This window comes from Peromyscus californicus, unplaced genomic scaffold, assembly GCF_007827085.1.
Source record: "Peromyscus californicus insignis strain IS unplaced genomic scaffold, ASM782708v3 Scaffold_7__1_contigs__length_154581171, whole genome shotgun sequence".
Classification (NCBI taxonomy): Eukaryota; Metazoa; Chordata; class Mammalia; order Rodentia; family Cricetidae; genus Peromyscus; species Peromyscus californicus.
This window is the reverse complement of record NW_026294595.1, coordinates 63,026,918-63,049,657: the sequence shown is the minus strand read 5'-3', so window position 1 is coordinate 63,049,657 and position 22,740 is coordinate 63,026,918. Positions and strand designations below refer to the sequence as shown.

Genomic DNA, 22,740 nt, shown 5'->3' with positions numbered 1-22,740 from the left:
AATTCTGAGTCAGGAAGATGGTACTTACATGCTCACTTCATCTCCTAATCCTTCCCTCATTGGGCTGAGTTACAGACACAGGATATGAGTTTATCTATAAATATCAGAGCTTTTTTTTATATTTGGTGGTAGTATATGTTCCCTTTTGTAGCACGAATCTTGCCAATTCCTCAGCTGATCCTGTTTCCTCAGACTGGAAGCCTCTCAGTCCCCATCCAGAATAAATCTCAGCTGAACTGTTGCTCAAAAGCCTAAAAGCTTAATCAGCCAAAAACTTCTAGTTTCTGGTCTTCACGCCTTATATACCTTTCTGCTTTCTGCCATCACTCCCTGGGATTAAAGGCTCACTTCTTGGCATTAAAGGCACGTGTCACCATGCCTGGCTGTTTCCAAAGTGGCCTTGAACACACAGAGATCCAGATAGATATCTACCTCTGGAATGCTAGAATTAAAGGCGTGTACTACCACTGCTTATCCTCTATGTTTAATATTGTGGCTGTTCTGTTCTGTGACCCCAGATAAGTTTATTAGGGTGCACAATATTTTGGGGAACACAATACCACCACACCCTTTCTCCTTCAGACATGACTGGTTTGGATTGTACTTAGGCAACAACATTGGTGAATCTTTATGAATGAAACTTGAGACATTACTAGGAGACAGTCTCACAGCAAACTCTAGATGCTTTGGCTCTTACACTCTTTCTGCCCCTCCTTCTGCAATATTCCCTGACGGAGCTTTAGATGTAAGATTTGTTTGGTAAATTTATTCACTGGGACAAGGGTCCACAACTCTGTACCTTGATTGCTTGTGGATTTCTCTAATGGTCTCCATCTGTTGCAAAGAGACTTTTCCTTGAGAAGTGAGGACTACAACTACTTATGTGTATAAAGATGCATATTTAGAGTATACTTAGGGATTATGATGGCTCAGTGAACTGTTGCTTGTAGGTTTTCATTTAATATGAATGAATTCCCTGGCCTTGGATAGTTGGCTAGTTTTCTAGTACCAGATATGACTTCTATCTTGGTAAGCAGGTCTTGTGTCCAATTACAAAGCTGTTGGTAACTTCCAAGTTATATGTGCCACTACTACACCCTTAAGGTTATCATGCTATGCTAATCATTTTTCTGGCTCATAGGAATAATAACTGTGTAAGACATTTGGTTGCTTCCCTCCTTTAGAAACTCACTTGGTGACTTCTGGTACCATGGAATCTGCTCAAGGAGGGAACATTCAGATGAGTTTCAGCTTGGTTGCCACTGAGAGTTGGAAGGAAAGTCCCTATTGATTAAGACATGGATCATTCTTTAAATGTTATTTTTGTAATCTTTTTAAAGTTACTTATATACTTTGGATGTTAATCTTCTGTCAGATGTCCAGCTAGTATAAAATCTTTCTCATTTGTGGAATTCCTTTGCAGGCAGTTGGTTATTTATTTAGCTGTACAGAAGCTTATTAGTTTTATGTATTGGTACATATCATTTTTGGTTTTAACTCTGGGATAAATGGCTTCCTATTCAGAAAATGAGTTCCTATACCTCTAACCTATAAAATATTGCCCATGTTTTGTTCTAATAATTTCAGTGTTTAAAGTTTCAAACCTTTTATCCATTTGACACTAAATTTTTTTATAAAGTAATAGATACTGGTATAATTTCATTCTTATGAATTTGAACATCTGGTTTTCCCAGAACCATTTGCAGAAATGCTTTCTTTTCTCCATCTTATTTTTATTGTATGTTTGACTGTGGTGATATTTTATTTGTGCTTTAATAAATAAAGTTTGCCTGGAGATCAGAGGAAAAACCAAGCCATTATAAGTAAACACGAAAGTCATGCAATGTAAGCACATGCCTTAAATCCTATCACTTGGCAAACAGGGATCTGTCTGGATCTCTGTGAGTTCAAGATCACACAGGAAACAGAGCCAGGTGTGGTGACACATGCCTTAAATTCCAACATGAGTTAGCCATGGAGGTCTGGAGGTCTGTACAGACAAACAGGAAGTGACAGAGCTGGGCAGGAAGAGGAAGTGATGTAGCTGGACAGAGAGAGCAAATCAGATGGCAGAACAGCATATTTATATAGGCATGGGTAGAAGCTGCTGAGTTGGTGAGGTAAGGTTAGCTGTGGCTTTCCCTGTTTCCCTGATCTCTCCCAGGCTTTCACTCCTATATCTGGCTCTGTGTTGGTTTTTTTTTTTTTTAATAAGACCATTTAGAAATTCATCTACCGTTGGTACCCAACGTGGGTGCCAAATACAAATAAACTAGACATTTTATTGTCAAATACAAATGAACTAGATATTGTAACTTTAACTCTTGCTTGATAATTGTTCCATTATATGTAATTTTACTATGTTAAAGTTAAAACCTTCCTTTTTGATTAAACAGAAAGGGGGAAGTGCTGTGGAATGTCATTCTATATGCTGTGAATGTGTGTTGCTCTGATTGGTTGATAAATAAAATAAAATGCTGAATGGCCAGTAGCCAGGCAGAAAGTTTAGGTGGGATAAGCAGGCAATGAGAATTCTGGTAAGAGGAAGGCTGAGTCAGGAGTCACTAGTCAGACACAGAGGAAGCAAGATGATAAGGCAGAACTGAGAAAAAGTACCAAGCCACATGGCTAAACATAGATAAGAATTATGGGTTAATTTAAATGTAAGAGCCAGTTAGTAATAAGCTTGAGCTAATGGCCAAGCAGTTATAATTAATATAAGCTTCTTAGTGATTATTTTGTAAGTGGCTGTGGAATGGTGAGGGGGAGAGATTTGTCCTGACTGTAGGGCCGGGTAGGACAGAGGAAAATCTTCAACTACATGTGACCTGGACTAGACCTGATGGATTGGGGAAGGTGACTGCATGTGTAGAATCAAGGATACCCACTGGATAGACCCTGGATGGATATTGTACATACAGCTGGATGGAGAAGTTAGAGGTAGTACAGAAGAGACCTGTGTGTGTGTGTCACATGGGTCAAGTCCTATAGGAAGCCTAGAAGTAGTGTACAGCAGGGGCAGTGGTTTGTCAGAATAGGCAAGGACACTTGATGAAGGACCTGTAATAGATCTTGTGGATTGGAGAGACAGCCTGGGTGAGGAGGATTAGGGAGATTCTTTGGGCTAGACTTTGCACAGGAGGTTGGAGGAGTGGCTGGGTGCAGAGGTTTGATCCTCAAACTCTTATAGAGAGAATAGCTGTATGAGTTCATTTCCTTTGGAACCTTATCATCTGGCATTGATGGCTCTATATGAACAGGCAGAGGCCTTCCTTCAAGTAAACTGAATTTTCTTCATGGCAACAAACTCCAGGTATTTAAACTCTTGAATTATTAGACTTCATAGCTGATTGTAAGTTACAGGTCTCTGCACAGACTTCACCCTATAAAAAAATCAATTTACTTGTGACCTTTAAATTTTAGCATGTATCTTATGATCTATTACTTCTTTTTATTTCCCTTTATGTTTTCAGTTCCAGTGCATACCTCTATCTATCTAAATCACACTCTCTGTTTCACCCATCACTTGCTCAATGATTCCAATACTGCAATGATCAACAACTGCAGGCTGGGTCTGTCTTTCCTAATATACAGACATACCTATCTCCTATTTGTCCACTTGGATTAGTTCACAGGCATCACTCTGGACTCAAAAGCAAAAGGGACCTAATGATACTCTTACAGACACTGAATATATGGCAAATATTTCCAAACTATTTCTAAATTTTCTGGACTTTTAACCAACAGGGTCCTAAGCATAGGGTATTTCATCACAAATACTTCTTTAGCAGCCACAGGATTCCTGTACTTTTCAAGGTCACCTTTCCTTAAATTACATTACATCAAATTACTGTCAAACCTCTGTCTGATCAAGTATCCTATGGGGTCAGTTATTCAGTCCTAAACATTGCCAATGAGAAGTTCTTTCAATCAGTTTATTTATAAGGCTCTATATTCACTCTGTTATTCAGTAGCATAGATCCCACCAATTCCTCAGAATATCTGGAACACCCCAATTCATGCACAGACTTGTTTTTTGTGGATATCAGTAAATCTGTAAAAAAATAAAAGTAAATAAAATGTACCACCTCTTTAAAATTTTCTCATCCTCTTTTCTGGACACAAACAAATATTGTCTATTTGTTTAAAATGCTTCCAACACTAAACCTTTTAACATAATAAAACCTTTGATGGGGGCATCCTTAGCTGGCTCTCTTTGGTCATAAAAAATGAATGCAGCACCAAAAAGTTAAATTCTAATTAATTCATGTCTTTCAATCTTTAACTCACCACTTGCCTGTTTGAAGAAGATGTCTTCTTTTTCTATTGCACTTTGACCTGTCTTTGTCTTCCCACCAACTGTACTGATAATTTTACCCTAGCAAACTTATCTTCAAATGTAGATATATTGACTAATAGGCAGAACTTTCTAGGTACCTTTACTGGCCACATGGGCAAAGGAGAATTATTTTTTTAATTTATTTTTATTTTATGTGTATTGGTATTTTTCTTGCATGAGGATGTACAGACAGTTGTGAGCTGCCATGAGGATGCTGGGGAAGTGAACCTGGGTCCTCTAGAAGAACAGCCAGTTCTTAAATGCTGAGCCATTTCCTTGCTCCAAAGGGGGAATTATTAATTCCTTTATTAACTCTTGTCTCTTTTGTGGTCTTGGGGATAAGATCAGTTTGGGGCAAAGGAATGAGGGTTTAACCTTTTAGTAACATGCTATCATTATTTACCCCTAGACATACAAAAAGTTTTGGTGAAATTTCTCAAGACATTTTAAGGATTGGGTTTGACTGCTGTCACACTCCAATATAGGAGTGGTCAAGATCTCATGACAGCAAAATGTGGAAATCTTGGCTGCTTCTTGGAGGAGGGATACAACTTTTATGCAGTTCAGTGGAGCCTTGTCAGAGAAAGAAGAAATAAAACTGTTAACATGTGAACATGGACGGGAGAAAGTTTACAAAACCTTAAACCCAACAAAAGAAAAAAGAAAGAAAGAAAGGGCTCAACCAAAGAAAACAAAATAAAACAACAACAAAAACAATTAAAAAAATAAACTAAGGAATGGTGAAGTGGAAAACCAGAGTAGTGTTCTCCAAGGAATAGACCCTCAGTTGGTTATATAATACCAAACGGCTGGTCCTGAAGTCTTATGTATACAAATAATAATTTATGAACTGAGCTGATTGAATTTATGTAAATTAAAGGAAAACAAGTCATGATCATTAGAGAGAATAAGGTGGGGTACATGAGAGGGAGGAGATGGAAGGAGAAAAAAATTGTATAATTATAATTTTAAAATAATTAAATATATATTAAAATCAGAGATTATCAGAATAATGAGACAAATGATTTAAAAACTCATCCTGGCCCTATAGTTCAAACCTGCTGTCAGCCTCCTAAAACTACTTTAAATCTTACATTAATTGACACTCTCTAATCTCTCTGTTGAAAATGATTTATCCAAACTCATGGAAATAATCCCCTTTAGATATAGAAAGACAGGAAAGACAGACCCAAATAGCAGCCCCTGAGGACACTGCTTGACTACTTTGAGATTGTATTGAGGCAGAAGGTCCTGACCAGCAATGGCCTGATTGGGCAAAAAGAAGCTGAATTGGGCTTGGTGACTAGCCAATCTCCTAGGCTACTTCCCCATCTCCTTTCCTATGTAATCATTCTCTTATTCATCTTTTATTTTCAAAAATAATGTGTTGCAAATTTATAAAATTGTCTGTGATTTCTCCATTAATCTTTAATTTAAAAAAATGGCTCCCAATTAAAGATCACTGAAAAAAGATTTTCTCTGAAAATATATGTACATAGATAGCCATTCTTTTTTTTTTTTTACAAATCCATATTCCTGGTTTTCAAAATTAAAATAAACAAAGGGAGAGTAATAAATATATTCTTTAGGCACAAAAGGCTTCATACACTGGGTTTAGGATGGAAATCTAAGAATACCCTTTCCCCTTCAAATCCTAAGCAGAGGGTACTGCAAACAAGGCAAGAACAGTACCCAGCCGTGAGTCTGGGTGAGAACAGCACCCAGGCCTGAATCAACAGACACCCTGAATCAACAACAGGAGTTTGACTGAACTAACACATTACCAAGTGACCTTTCCCTATCCAGAGTATATGTGATTCCTGTTTCATAGCCTACAGTACTACTTCCCTAACTCGTCATATAGCACCGGTTACTTACTAAGGAAGGCAGGCGCGAGAACTGCCCCTAAATCAGAAACATTAAAGTTAGAGCCCTTTTCTTCCTGGGACCCTAAAACTCTGCTTTAGAACTGTACTAGACCATATACCCAAAAGACAGACCTACCTTCATTTCTCTCTTGAATGTCATCTCCTTTCCCTCCTGGAATAAAATGCTATTAGAATTTTGGAAATTTATTTTATTATATTTAATATTATCACTTCATATTCACTATTGAAAACATGAAGTACAAGTACCCAGATTTTCAGCAGAACTTTGTTATTATTTTTCTTTTACCTGAGTGAGGTATTGTCTTTTTATTAGCCACTTCTTATTTTCCTACCCCCACTTTTGGCAAAGGCCATTCCAATACCTGATGGTATAAGTCTAAGTATTTCAAACATATTAGTACTTGTGTAGTATTTGTCCTGTGGCTGGTTCATGTAACTTTTCAGTTTCATGGTGCCATTGCATACACTGCACATAATACATGCTGTTTGTCCACACATATGCCAAAATTTTTTTATTTCCACTTTCAGCTATTTAGAATCCTGCTACAGGGAAGATCAGAGTGGGCTAATAAGTCTTTCACAGCAAAAACAGTAATATTTTAAATTCCAACCCAGAAACAATTTCACTAATCCCTATATTTAATACATAATTTAAAGATATATGCATATTCTCCCTGATAATTAGTGAACAGCCTCCAAGCAAATCAGTGTGCATCCCAGTGCTTTAGGGAGAGTGAACAAATAACTTACAACTCCACAGGGACAATTTCTGAAATTAAAACATAACTCATAAATCATCATAGGAAACGAAATACTAAGAAGCACACGAGAGAATGAAAGGCAATGTTTTATTACAGGTAAGGAAGGTAGAAGGCTATGCAAGTTGTTCCCTCCATCAGAATCCACATGAACCGGCACACTCCTCTCTGGTTTTGTCATCTAATAGAAGAGACCATTTCTGGTCTATTTTCTATGACTCCTCTACCATCATGTCTGAACAACAAAAGCAATAGGCTCTCTCCTTCCCTCATATTTCCCCTGGAATATTTTCTACCTAGGTTAAAGATCATATGTTCATGTGTATATTTGCAACCCTAAATCAATTGGAAAAATTTACTTAGAAAATATATTTTATGGACATTAAGTTGTACAGTTAAGACATTCTAAAATAAGAGGTGACATAAAACATAAGTAAAGGGAGCCACAATTTTAATTCAGAAATGAAAATATAAATGAATCATTTCATATGCACCCAAATATTTAGGTGTTTGGAGTATCTAATCTCTTTTTTGATGCTCTAACTTAGTATGTTATAATGTGTGAGATTCTTTTTTCTTAATCTTTTATTAAGGCAAAAGTGAGTTTTTATATCTTATTGATTTACTGCACTTGTGTGTGTGTGTGTGTGTGTGTGTGTGTGTGCTGTGTAAAATGACATTAATGACCACATTTTTTGGTTATATTAAAATTGCCATTTCATAGTGAAATCTGAGGGAAATATTCTATAGTAAGTATTAAACATAACAAATCTTCATTAATCATACTTCAGGATGACAAAGCAATGTGCTTTGTCACATTGAACTGAAAAATATGAGGAAACAACTGTTTGTGATTGCAATTACTAAATATATAATCTAATATATTAACCTCATGTATTTTACATTCACTACTAGAAGTATGTCTCACTGGAACAGCACCTGAGTAATCACTATAATCATGCAACATTGACCTGAAGTAAGTGTAATTTGCACATGACAAGCTTTGTATCTATATGAAGTGTGTGTGTGTGTGTGTGTGTGTATGCTTAAAATTATGTGATTCATTTAGACAATAAATTGTCTTGTATAGTTTTAGTCAAGGCATGTCAGTAGAAAGAGCTAAAGATGGAAAGAATTTGTATGTGATATGACCTATTGAATCCATTCTTCATTTAACTATCATTGTATTACTTTCAAAGAACATATATTTGCAGTGATAGTTCATTTGTGCTGAAATGTGGTGATATTTTATTTGTGCTTTGATAAAGTTTGCCTAGAGATCAGAGGAAATAGCAAGCCATTTTAAGTAAACATAGGCAGGCAGTGGTAGACCACACCCTTAATCCGATCACTTAGCAGACAGGGTCTCTGTGTGTTCAAGGTCATACTAGGGAATAGAGCCAAATGTGGTGACACACACTTTAATCCCAGTACCAACCATAGAGACTGGGAGGTCTGTGCAGATAGGCAGTGCCAAGGAAGTGAGGTAGCTAAGATAGCCAATGATAGGGCAAAACAGCAAAGCAATAAAGGTATGGGTAAGATAGGAAGTAGCTCACATTTGGAAGCTGCAGAGTTGGTGAGTTAAGGTTGGCTGGTGGCTCTTCCTATTTTCTTGATCTCTAAGGCTTACATCCCTATATTTGGCTCCATTTTTTTAATTTAATAAGACCATTTATAAATTCATCTGCATAATTCTGGCAAAGCAAACTTATTTTATGTAAGTACTGTGATGATTAAACAATAAAAATTTTAGCAGTCTACAAATGGAGGAAAGAAAATCTATTAGTTCTGGGTCATTTTGACTTGTACAGGAAGACTCTATACAAAATATTTCCAAGGTCTAGTGCTGCAATGCAGTAGTAGAACTCTTGACATCATGGACAAAACCCAAAGTTCTATTCACAGCAGCTCTCTCACTCTCTCTTTCTCCTCTTCGGAACTCTTTTACATACCTGGGAAACATATCATTCAAGAATCTTTCATCTTTCCAAATAATACTGCTAAAGACATCATTGTTGTAAATTAGAGTACAAGGTTTTAGATTACTATTTGTCAAATGCATCCTTTGCATACATTAAGTAACATATTAGATATCATACATGCTGTACAACATGCTCACATGTTGATTTATTTAGGGATAGACAATTTCTTGAGTGATCAGTTGTAATTGTTTTGTCCATACATCTGACAATACTTATTAAGAATATTGACACTTTAAGCTGTTCCACCAATAGATAATGGTTTTAGATAACTTTATTTTTTTTGTTCTGTTTTTCTTAGTTTTGACACAAGGTCTCCTATATCTCAGGCTGGCTTCAGATTTGTTTGATAGCTGAAGATGCCATTGAGCTTTAGATTCTTCCTGCTGCTACTTCCAGAATAGAAGAATTACAGGGATGCACTACATATTTTAGGAAATGCTATGACACTAACCCAGATATTGGTGAATGTTACTGAGCTGCATCTCATCCCTAACATCTTCTTAAAGTGATGACTTATGAGGCTGTAGAGATGACTCAGCAGTTAAGAACATTTATTGTCCTTACAGAAGATAGGAGTACATCTAGATCTATAGATCTCTCTTTTGTTTTTCTATCATATGGCTATCAGTAATTTACCTCTATTATTTTTCTATATCACAGGATTTACTAGCTAAGGGAAAAATTATTGATATAATCATTGTTTGGAGCTGCAAGTTTAATAGAGCAGGTTATATACAAGCTTAATTGTCTTAATAAATCATTGTCTATAGCAGTTCATCTCCAAGCTGAGATAAATTATGTCTGAATTATGCTTTGTGTTGGTGAAATCACCTTCCATAAGAATCATAGTCTACTATTTCCATGTACAAGTTTATATCTTTATGTATATAAAATGTCTTTATTTTTAAATAACTATTATCAGAAAATTTCAATATAATGTATAACAATGTTGCATAACAAATGATCACCTTATTAAAAATATAATGAGTATGCAATTATTACTATCCTGAATAGATTCAGTAATATGACTGCATGGAGAAACAGAACCTCACAGTCATGAATGAATTTATCCTTTTGGGCATCACTGACCGCCCTGAGCTTCAGGCTCCATTGTTTGGACTGTTCCTCATCATCTATCTGATCTCACTGATGGGCAACTTGGGCATGATTGTCCTCACCATGGTGGATTCCCGGCTGCAAACACCCATGTACTTCTTTCTCAAACACTTGGCTATCACAGATCTTGGTTATTCTACAGCTGTGGGACCTAAAATGTTAGAAAATTTTGTTGTGAACCAAAATACAATATCCTATTATCTTTGTGCTACACAGCTTGCCTGCTTTCTTCTGTTCATTACTTGTGAACTTTTCATTCTTTCTGTCATGTCCTATGACCGCTACGTGGCCATTTGTAACCCATTACTCTATACTGCCATCATGTCACAGAGGGCATGTTGGATACTGGTGATAATCCCATATCTGTATGGTTTATTTCTGTCTCTTCTAATAATTTTAAAGATGTTCACTTTATCATTCTGTGACTACAATGTAATCAATCATTTTTTCTGTGACTGTATCGCTTTGATACCATTGCTCTGTTCAAACACTCATGACATTGAGCTGATAATTCTAATATTTGCTGTTTTTGATTTGATTTCTTCTCTTCTAGTTGTTCTTGTGTCTTACTTGCTAATCCTCATAGCCATTCTCAGAATGAACTCTGCTGAGGGCAGACACAAGGCTATTGCAACATGTGGATCACACCTGACAGTGGTCATTATCTTCTATGGGACTTTGATATCTATGTATTTGCAGCCTAATTATAGTCACTCCTTTGACACTGACAAGTTGGCATCCATCTTTTATACCCTGATCATCCCCATGTTGAATCCCTTGATCTACAGCTTGAGGAACAAAGATGTAAAAGCTGCTGGACAGAAGATATGGAAGAAGATATGCAAGATTTGACCTTCAATGTTTCATATGACATGAGCCATATGAAACATGATTAGAATTGGATCTGTTGTGGGTTTTTTTTTCAGATTGTTTAACAAACACATATAGGCTGAATATACATTTTATGACCTGAACCAGCAGATCATTCTCCAGTAACAGGGTCTCAAGACAGAAGTGGGCATCAAATAAGAAGATAAAAAATATAGAAAGTTGTGGTCAAGAGCCCATGAATCTACTTCTTATGCTAAGTAAGCTTATTAAGAAGTAACATAAGAAGTTTATTCGCTGTTCATAAGTAGAAAATGGGCCCAGGGTATCACTAAGCTAATTCAAATAATGCTAGCAAAGAGAACACAGAATACCTCAGACAGAGCTATCTTAGACTTATAACCATAGCTATAGAGCAGAGAAAGCCGTGTTCCCAGTAACTAAATCCTGTCCTTCAAACCCCTACACCCAGAGCAGATTTTGCCAATTCTGCCCTTGGTCAAGGACACAGAACTACCATTTTCTTTCTCTATTCATCAGGGCATCCGAGAAAGCCTGGGATTAGTCTGCCTTCCAATAGTTTCAGGGTTCACTTTCTTGGTGCTGGCCAAACTTCAAAATGCTATGAATTTTAATAAACTTTAGAATGATAAAGTTGAAAATTTCTGGGGTACTAGTATGTTTATAAAAGACAATCTGTTGGTATCCTGAAGAGAGTATGTTGATGCATTGTATTGATGGCTAACTTGACTTAATCTAGAGTCAACTAGAAAAAGAAAAACCATCCTTTGCTTTTCTATGAGCTGTTTTTTTTTTTTTTTTTGGCTTGTTTTGTTTTTTTTTTTAAGTTACTTTAATAAGGAAGAACCATCTTAAATATGGAGGCAGTATTCATGGAAGGGGTCATGGACTCAAGAAAATTGAGAATGAGAGCTAAGCACTGACATTATTCACTGTCTGACACTTGATTATGGATAGTCCATTACCAGGAATCTCAACTCCTGCTGCCACGATTCTCTCACACTATAATGTACTGTATCCTCTGCAACTGGAACTGTAAGCTGAAATAAACTATTTCTCTCTCAATTTGCATTTGTCAAGATACTTTGTCAAGAAACAGGAAAAGTGTAGAAAACAAAGGGATATTTTAGTTTTTTCTTTAGAGAGAGACAAAGAAATCTGCAATTAAAACATTCTGAAGGTAAGAAGCATGCATGTAGCTCCAGCCTCTCTGACTTATAGCACCCAGGAGTCTTCACTTCTTCCCCTATGATTCCTAAGGAATAAATCCCATCAAGGAAATCCTAAAGCTTTATAAAAGATACAGTTTGAATTCTGAAGAGTGCATTTTGGGAAATGAGTCATCACAATTTAAAAATAAAGATTTTTCAAAAAGAAGGGCAATAAAATATGGTGTGTTCATGTAATAGAAATTCAAATACAGTATTGTTAAGCAATTTTGATAACAAAAGAAAGGTATATCTTATGATAAATTGACTTACCCATAATTACAATTGATTTATCATGGAATTTTCCTTAAATGAACCACAAGTGAACTTTTTAAAAAGCAATCTGATTAAATTTATAGACAAAATACTGTCTGTTGACCAGTTATAGTGAAGTGATAGACACAGCTATGAAGAATTTAAGGTAGTGATATATAATACTGGACAAATGAAAAGAATATCAGTTTAATCTTAAAGTGAATTTTATTGACCACTCATATTATAGTCTTAATAAATCTGTATGTTGACTTCCACAGAAGTCAACTGGAGTTAATACAACTCACTTTAGAAAATACTGTGATGATGAAATGTATAAAATTATCTTTTAGGAAATATGACTATATAAAGAGTTCAGTTACTTTTATTTGGTGGAATAAAAGAGTAGGTTGGATGTCATATTAAAGTCCTTATAAGAGAAAAATGCATATAATTTTCCAGTGTAGTCAATAATTGACCTAATATCAAGGTTTCCTAACTTGAAATAAAAAGCAAATTAAAGATATAATTGAGTTATTCTGTAATTGCTTTTAGAATTTTCAGAATATATACTTTTTGAAAAATCAAGAACTTTGAATATTTTCAGAGGTACAGGAATTTTTAGGTCTTTAGGTTAATGCAAATTATGGGTAAATTGCTCTTGGATTTCCCATAGGGTTGATATAATCCCAAAGACAATTAAGGAGCACCTCAGAAAATTAGGAGATAGATTCATCCTATGTGAGTGTAGACTCGTATATCCTGTCAGAGTGCAGTGAATTCTACCCAAGAAGGAGCCTGCCACTTCAATTCTTTGTGTAGTTGAGATTTTACATATTGTGGAGATATTAGAAATCCATGTGACAGTTTAAACTATCAAAGTACTGTCACCCATTCATTAATAAAACTATCTCCCAAAGATTTGTCTAGGGTACCTTACATCAAAAATCTAAAAGTGTTCCTGTAATGTAAAGAATTCTTGCTCCAATTAGCGAGAATGAGGAGGGTTTATATGAGTGAGAATTGTTGAGACCAAGGTTGGATAAAGCATAAGGACAAATAGCCAAACGAATGGAAACACATGAACTATGAACCAATGGCTGAGGGGTCACCAACTGGATCAGGCCCTCTGAATGGGTGAGACAGTTGATTGGCTTGATCTGTTTGAGAGGCATCCAGGCAGTGGGACCGGGTCCTGTGCTCATTGCATGAGTTAGCTGTTTGAAACCTGGGGCCTATGCAGAATCGCTTGGCTCGACCTGGGAGGAGGGGACTGGACCAACCTGGACTGAGTCTACCAGGTTGATTTCAGTCCTCGGGGAAGGCTTTGCCCTGGAGGAGGTGGGAATGTGGCATGGACTGGGGGGGGGGGGGGGGACGGGAGGGGAGAGAACAAGGGAATCCGTGGCTGATATGTGGAACTGAATTGTATTGCAAAATAAAAATAAAAAAAAATTTAAAAAAAAAAAGAATTCTTGCTCATGCTGGATGCTGGATTTTATTACTCTGTCGTGAATCACAAAGTAAAAAAAAAAAAAAGCTTCTGGTGTCACCTGATTCTGGGTAATTGGATCAAGGGTGGGATTCCCATTAAAAACAAAAAGCAGGTATATCCTACTTGCAACTTCATCAGAATCTTATTTCAGTTATTCTACATTCTGTATTTAAAAATGACTCTCTGCTGAGAAGCCAGATTGTACATTCATCATCTTCTACTTTGAATCACAGTGGATGTAACTCAAGCCTTGTCAAACATGCTTTAATTCTAGAGCAGTGGAAGATGTCTCTCCAGCAAGAACTAATCCATATAGCTATGCTATGAGTAATGACAAAGCCAGATTTATTTTTTTCTTTTCTTGTTTTTTTATTTAATTTTTGAGATTATAAATACATTTCTCTCTTTCTTCTCCTCACCCCTTATCCTCCTGTATAACTCCTTTATCATTCTCAAACCCATGGCCTATTTTTCTATTGTTATTACATCTTTATATTTATATGTAAATGCATATATATTCACAAAATATAGCCTGTTCAGTCTGTATAATGTTACTTGTATGCTTTCAGGGATAACCTTTTGGTACTGGATAACCAATTGGTATGTTCTTCCATTGGGAAGACCATTTCTCCTACTCTCATTATTCCTTAGGTGCCTGTAGTTCTTTGTGTAGGGTTAAAGGCCTTGGGAGTTTTCCCCATCCATTTTGTCATGTCTATTGGCATCAGTCTTAAAACTGATGTTTATTCAGCCATGTTTAGACTTGATGCACACCATGTATATTGGGCACTTCTAGAAAACAACACAAGCTCACAGGAGACTTGCTGGTCTTATGGTTCTTACAAACTTTCTGTCCCTCTCTTCTGCAATGGTCCCTTAGTCTTAGTCTTAGGTATGATTATGTATGTATGAATTCATATATCCATTGAGACTGGGCTTCACAACTCTGCATTTTCATTGGTTATGGTTAATATAGTGTTCTCTGTCTGTTGCAAAGAAAATTTTTCTTTATTAGAGATAATACTTATCTGTGAGTATAAAGGCAAATGTCGCCTGGTTGGAGCCTGTTTTATTATATAGGGTCTGGATGCAGGATGGTCTGTTTAGCCTGTAATAAGAAGCGCAGTAACTGATAACTGAAAGCTATGTATCTGAGCACCAGAGACATTTTCCTCAATGTCCGTGTATGGTAAACTCTATAGAAACACAGAGGTTTAGCTTTTCAATTCTTGTTATGCAGACATGCTCAGATCAGATGAGACTGTTTTGTACTTGCCCTCTACTGCTCAACTAAGCAGCATTCAACTGCTGGATTTCATGTCCACCTTAGCAACATTCAACCACTGGATTTCAAATGACCTTTGGATAGAACACACGAGGTGATTTTTTAAGACATGAGTTCTTGATATGGATTAAAGTACTGGACTTTGTTAATGAGATTTAAGCAAAATATTCTCATATTCTTTAATAGCTGTTGTCAATTTCAGGTACTCCAGGAGACAAAAATGCTGATCTTACAATTGTGAGTTTTGGATCTGGCAAATTTTTTTCAGAAGATGTAGTCATCCTAGCATGCCTGTTGTTAAAGCTGCTTCAGAAATGTTTTAGTAGAAGCCCTGTCAGTGTTGAATCCTGACCACTATAGAGAAGTACAGAACAATTAATGATATGGTGTCATTAGCTGAATGCTGAAGGTGAAAGAGAAGAAGAAAGGACAAACTGAAGAAATGGTGATCAGGAGGAAAACAGAATGGGCTTCCTTCAGCATCTGCTGTTTGTCCTCATCCTGAATAATCTTCTAAAGGCCAGTGCATTCATAATCAGGAATGACATTACCAAACAGAAAACACAGACTCCGGTAAGAAAACTGAATGACATCGTTTTAAAGAAATGCTGCAGCCAGTGTCTTCAAACAGTCGGAAGAAAATTGAACAAATTATATGAAAAGCTGTTGTGGAAAAGAATATGAAGTATATTACAACAGAATGTGTTTCAGATTTGCTGTTGAAGGAAGAGCTGAGACTGTAAGAAAAGCAAATGTGTATCATGTATACAGACAACGAGGTTTCTATTGTATTCATTCCTTGTGGTCATCTGGTCGTTGGCCAGGAATGTACCCCTACTCTAAGGAAATGGTCCAGCTGCAAAGGTACAATCAAGGAAATTATTCACACATTTCTCTCATAAATGAAAACTGGTCTTAAAATATGGAAAACCAGAAGACTTCTGAACAACAACAACAACCAAAATGATTGATTCAGTTAGCACGTTCTTGTTTTGCTCTGCTTAATAATTAATAATCTTGCCCCATGAATGGTAGACTTACATATTTAACCTTAATCAACTTAGCTCCAATGGAAGGTTCATGCAGAGGAGCTAAAGGAGTGTGTATGTGTGAACACAATCTTGACAGGAGGAGTGGCCATGTTCTATACACAGCATTCAGGAGCTACTGGATTTTGTGTTTGTGACAGCTTTGGATTCCATATAATTTGTAGCTTAGAGGACATGAAATACAATGGCCCTGGCTTTCAGAATTTAGAGTCTCACCTGATTTTTGGTACCTTTCCTTCTCTAAAATAGGGATTTTCCCATTACTGGTGAATTATATTATCTATATTGGTGAGAAACATGTTAATAAAGTGCTTTTTTTTGTTTTGTTTTTAGATGTTTACTGGCTTTTTAATTTTTTTACATTAGCTCTTTTTTTATTTTATTTTACAATACAATTCAGTTCTACATATCAGCCACAGATTACCTTGTTCTCCCCCTCCCGCCCCTCTCCCTTTCCCCCAGCCCACCCCCAATTCCCACCTCCTCCAGGGCAAAGCCTTCCCCGAGGACTGAGATCAACCTGGTAGACTCAGTCCAGGCATGTCCAGTCCCCTCCTCCCAGGCTGAGCCAAGCCATCCTGCATAAGCCCCAGGTTTCAAACAGCCAACTCATGCAATGAGCACAGGACCGGGTCCCACTGCCTGCGTGCCTCCCAAACAGATCAAGCCAATCAACTGTCTCACCCATTCAGAGGGCCTGATCCAGTTGGGGGCCCCAACGAATGGAAACACATGAACTATGAACCAATGGCTGAGGGGCCCCCAAATAAAGTGCTTTTTAAAGGAAACTAACAAACTAAAGTAATTCTGGATGAAGTGAATTCCCAAGTGGAAATTCTATTAAAATAATGTCCTACTTTAACAACTGAAATAAATCACCAATGACCAATGACATAGAGAGTTAACAACCTCTAGAAACTTTTTGCTCTACAAAAAAAAAATCCCGATACAAAACAGTTATTTTCAAAAATTTCACTGAAGATTTATAATTTATTGTTTTATGTGTATGTATGCTTCCTTATATAAATTTGTGTGTACTACATGAATGGAAGAGTCCATAGAGGCCAGACAAGGCACCAGATCCAACTTCTGAAAGGTTGTTTGTGAGTTGCGATATGGGTCCTCTGCAAGAGCAATCAGTGCTCCAAACCATTTCTGATCCATCTCTTCAGCCCCTATGTTTCAACATTTTGAAGAATATTTATTTGATATTACAAGTTAATGAAGATATTATATATGTGAACTTTCATGGAAAACTGTTAGTTCATCAATCTAAGAATATTTAAAAGCTATATTACACATATAAGTATTATGACAGGATTTTGTATTTTATTTGCATTGGAAATGCATAATATTAATTACAGCATTGAGGGAAAAATAGAGATGGCCATAGTCCCATATCTGAGAACGAGAAGTTTCTGCCTGTGATGAGGAGGGAAGTGTTTCCAGGCTGTATAGATACTAACAATGGACACCCAGAACAACATTTTATATATGGAAAACAGCACACAGAAAATGGAATAAAATCCAGGGATGAATAAGATGCAGAGAACATGGATAAAGAATAATTAAAAATAAAAAGACAAAAAGATTACTGGTTTTAGATGCTCAATAAAATATGAGAATTCAAGAGTACCTACACTTCCTCCTACATGTTTCCCATTATTGAATAGGTTTTGATATAATATACTTCTGAGTACTATTGCATATATATTATTTCATTTTTAAATGATTATATTTTTATCATAATATAATTGCATTATTTTCCTCTTCCAACCCTTCCCAAGCTCTCTCTCTTCAAATTCATGACGTCTTTTTCTTTAATTGTTATACACACACACACACATACACACACATACACACACACACATTCATAAGTGTAAATATAACCTGTCCTTTCTGTATAATATTACCTGTATGCATATGGGCTCAGAGACTTCATTAATTTTTATAAAAGAAAATTTTGATTAATTATGTAAATTTTAATCTATTATACTTATAATCTGACACACAACAAATATTAAAATTGCTTCCACAAACCACAAACACACCAAAGTAAATAAAAAGATAATCGGGAATGTGTGATGTTTTGAATAAAAAGAGACCATATTGGCTCATATATTTGAACATGGCCCTTAGTTCACGACTTTTTGGAAAGAATTAGCAAGTGTGGATTTGTTGGAGGAGGTGTGTCACTAGGAGTGAGTTTTGAAATTTCAAAAAATGTGAACCATTTCAAGTGCTCTGTCTATAATTACTCCTTGTGGATAAGAATATAAGCTTTAGGCTGCTCCTCCAGCACCACACCATACCTGCCTGCCTGCTGCCATGGTCCTCATCGTGAGGTTGAACTCCTATCTCTCTGCAACTGTAAGCCACAAATAGACCCTTCTTTCCACTATAAGTTGCCCTGATCATAAAATATTATTATAGGAATAGAAACTAACTAGGTTAGAAGTTGGTGTCAGGGAGTAGATTATTGCTGTAAACAACTTTTGACTATCTTGTTTTTCTGTTGTTGTTATTGTGTCGGGGTTGTTTTTTTGGAAAAATTTGAAAGACTTTGGGAATTTGGACTGGAAAATAAATTGAACGGTGTAAGCAGAGTTCAATGGGCATCCTAATAGGAGTTTGGAGAAAAGTAGTGCTGAGAGCTATGTAGACTGTGGAACCCTAGCTCAAGAAGATTCAGAAAGAAAAATATGAACAAGTATGTTAGAGACCATGGTTGTGATAGTTTGGCAGAGAATGTAGCTGCCTTCTCTGCCCTTGTCCTAAGAATCTGCCTGAGGCAATACTGAAAAGTAATGGACTAATATATTCTGAAGGTGATTCCTAGCCAGCCTAATGTTGACTCTGTCTCGTGGTTATTAGTAATCACTCTTTGTGAGTCTATAATAAAAAAGAGCAAGTGGGGCAGAAAGAAACACAAAATGTACAATTTGAAGAGAATAAGAGTGCCATAGCCAAGGTTTGTGCTGAAAGAGGCAAGCAGATCAAGGTAAGACCTGGTCAGCATTGTGGTAGAGGGAATGGGGTACTCTCAGGACAAGGCCTCATCCAGAAAAGCTTCCAACTTCTGAAAGGAAAAGGCTCAAGGAATTTTCTTTTTAAAGAAAGAAACAATAAAAGAAGGCTGTGAAAAAAATGTGATTCACGGCAGCATCCCACATGGGAAGCTGAACTTGGTAGCATCATCAGCCGGGTTCTAGATTTACATTTATAAATATCCCTCTGAAGTTAGGGATAGCCACTTAGGTCAGGTAATAAGTTTCTGGAAAATCTCTGTATTAAGGAACTGAGAGGTCAAGAAGATCCAAGAGGCTTGTTTGAAGCTTGAAAATTAAAGATCATTTGAGGTTCAGAGCAATAAGACATAGGACAAGGAAAACTCTACACGGAAACTGTTACCAGCATAAGAGGGAGAAGTTGTTTTTTTGTACCCCCATCTGTCTATTAGGCTCCCAGAGGCTTCTGTCTATATTATAATTCAAAATGCTTTTGTCAAACTTCAGTTTTCCTTATAATCCTTCATAGTCTCATTTCAGTTTCCAAGTACAAAGTCAATGTCGCTTCTGCTAAGAGATCTTTTAGATAATAACAGCATTGCTTGAAGTTTTAAAGTGTTATTCATCATTTGTGTGTGTGTGTGTGTGTGTGTGTGTGTGTGTGTGTGTGTATGTGTGTGTGTGTGTGTGTGTAGATGAAAGGAGGATTTACAAAAGTACATTTTCTCTTTCCATCATGGCTTCTTGCTATTGAACTCATGTCTTCAAGCTTCTCTGGCAAGTGGATTTATATCATAACTGATCTTGCCCACCCAATTCCAACATTTTAAAAACAAAATCTAGAAATTTTTATAATGGTCCCTATAATAAATAAATCTTAAGTTAAGCACAAGTTCTCTATGTCAATTAGTGCACAACCTCTAGGTAATTCATTAAATATTCAAATGCTTTAGGGATAGTCACCAAATTGCTTGCAACCCCACAGGGGGAATATCTGAAGTCAAATAAAAATACATAAATTGTCCTAAGAATACAGAATTACATGGGAGAAAGGAGACAGTTTTCATTCAATTTAAAAATGTGGAATGTTTGATGAGATTCTGTGTTGTCATTATCTATGGGAGTGGTCACATGTGCTCTGGATTTTATATCTAATGTAAGAGTTCCTTTCTGGTTCATTTTCTGTGCCTCATTACTATTGCACCATAATGCCTGAGGATCATAGATTCTTTCTTTCTTCATATTTATGCTCCAGCATATAGAGATTAAAAGTTTAAACTGTGCATTAATACTTAAAAAGTATGTTTTGTAGAACTATAACTTTATCTACAGATTTCAAAAGTAAGTGGAAATTAAAGTTGAGTAAATGGAAATTAATATTTTGGAGAGAAAAACTGAATTTTTTTTTACTTTGACTTTCTTCCAAATATTTAAGTATTTAAATGACTCAGACTCTTCTTGTCATGTTAATATAAAGATAAAAGAAATTCACTATCATTTTCTTATAAGGCAAAGCACCACTTTTATGGTGATGGTCAAACTGACTGTGCTGTGGATTCTAAGTGCATTCTGCAAGTAGACTAATAAGTAATAGTCTCTCTATAATGCCAACAAAGCTTGAAAAGACAACATGTTCCTAAGCATTGGGTTAAAAATAACTGTTGATAAGAGATACATTTTCTTTATTTACCATATAATAACATTTATATGCAAATTAATATATACAAATTAATACTGAAAATTAAAGTATACATGATAAGAACATATTCATGTAATATTGCAAATTAAAGTATACATGATATTGTATACTTTATATTTCATGAATACAATTCTCCCCTCAAAAAAGCCATAAGATGTAAACTATTTCTGAATCACATGTATTAAAGATATTTAATGTTACAATATAATCTATTTTGTCATAATTAATATTAGAAAGTTGTTTGAATGAGATAAGGAATGAGTATCAGGTCACCACAATCACACATATGGTATTTCAGATGAGATAAGCATATTTTTCCTGTGATATATTCATGCATATATATGAGTATATATTATATTAATATATGTATATTAATATATTACATATTAAACTTGTGTGATCTCATTTATTTTTATGTAGTGCTCACATAAATATTAGTCACTACAGCTTTTACTGTAATTTGTGCTTTTTTCGTTTCTTAACTTTTTTGACAATGCTGTTCACAATCAGTATTCTAATTAATTATCTTATCCTAAGGTCATATATTTTCAGCTGTGATATACTACCTAATTTTAAAGTTACTGAAATCATTGAGCTATTTGTATTTATTTGTATGTTTGCTTCTCTGTATAATGTGCTGTAATGTATTTGGAGAAAATTCTTGTGGAAAAGTACACAGATATACACACATACATACATAATGGATATATTTCATTGATTCTCTGTTGTAGTGGGTAGCCGTTCCAGCTTTGACCTGGAAGTACAACCCCCTTAGAGGCTTCGGTAACTGTCACGCCTACCAGGTGGAGTCGAGAGAAGACCCCTGAAGACCCAAGATCCGTATTGGCGAGCTCTTTTGGTTCCTGGACCCTGGACACTGGAGGTAGACCCAGCAGAGTTCTCCAGAGAACACTGCTGGGCTGCACGACACCTTTCCCAGACCCTGTAATCTATCCCTTCACTTGTAAGTTACCCCACAAAATAAACCTCCCTTTTAACTACATGGAGTTGCCTTAATATTTAAACCAATACTCTGTAGAATTGCAGTCTTTAATAAAAACAATTAAACACTGTAGAAATTTATGAAATTTCTTATAAAACATTTCAACCTATACAGTTTTTTAATATATATTATTACTTTGTCCAAAGAAATTTATATGAGACTTAATTGCACAAAACCACTTCAAATGACCTCAGTTTTTTCAAATGTCCACCACACATTTTTCTAGGTTCTTCAACAATGTATTAAATCAAATTTGTTATATTCAAAAACATATATTTCAATTACAAATAAATGTCCACAATGGAACTGTAAAAGTTCTACTAAATTTATACAAATATAGGTAAGGCTAGAATAGAATTAAAATTATAAAAATTATAAGAAAAGCTATGCAAAAACAACAGAATTCTGCTTCTCTCATTTTAGTAAGGCAATGAGGATCAGTGGGGAATGCTCTGGGACAATTTGAATATTTATGTCTTAATTAACATTTGCTCATTTATTCATCATTTTATCACACTAACTGAATTTAAGTCCTCCTACAGAAGAATGTGCATATAAATAAAGCTCTTCCTGTACGTTTATCTGGAACTAAAGAGTAAAATCTATGTAATTCTTTTTTATATAATGCTTCATTTAAAAAAAGTTTTTCTTTCCTTTTACATACCAACCCCTGATCCTCCTCCCTCCTCTTCTCTCATTCCGCCCCACCTACCCCCATTCCACCCCCATCCTTTCCTCATAGAGGGTAAGGCCTCCCTTGGGTAGTCAACACAGGCTGTCACACCATGTTGGGGCTGAACTTAGC

General features: G+C 35.9%; 1 protein-coding gene across 1 annotated transcript; it reads left to right on the top strand.

Moving 5' to 3' along the window:
* Positions 1–10,003: 10,003 nt before the first annotated feature.
* Positions 10,004–10,939, top strand: LOC128101782 (olfactory receptor 8K3-like). The gene has a single exon (XM_052725156.1). The coding sequence runs from the start codon at positions 10,004–10,006 to the stop codon at positions 10,937–10,939; it is 936 nt and encodes a 311-aa protein (XP_052581116.1).
* Positions 10,940–22,740: the final 11,801 nt, after the last annotated feature.

What these genes read in the sequence shown, in the direction of transcription:
- LOC128101782 (XM_052725156.1), top strand. Translation starts at nt 10,004, where the DNA reads ATGGAGAAACAGAACCTCACAGTCATGAATGAATTTATCCTTTTGGGC.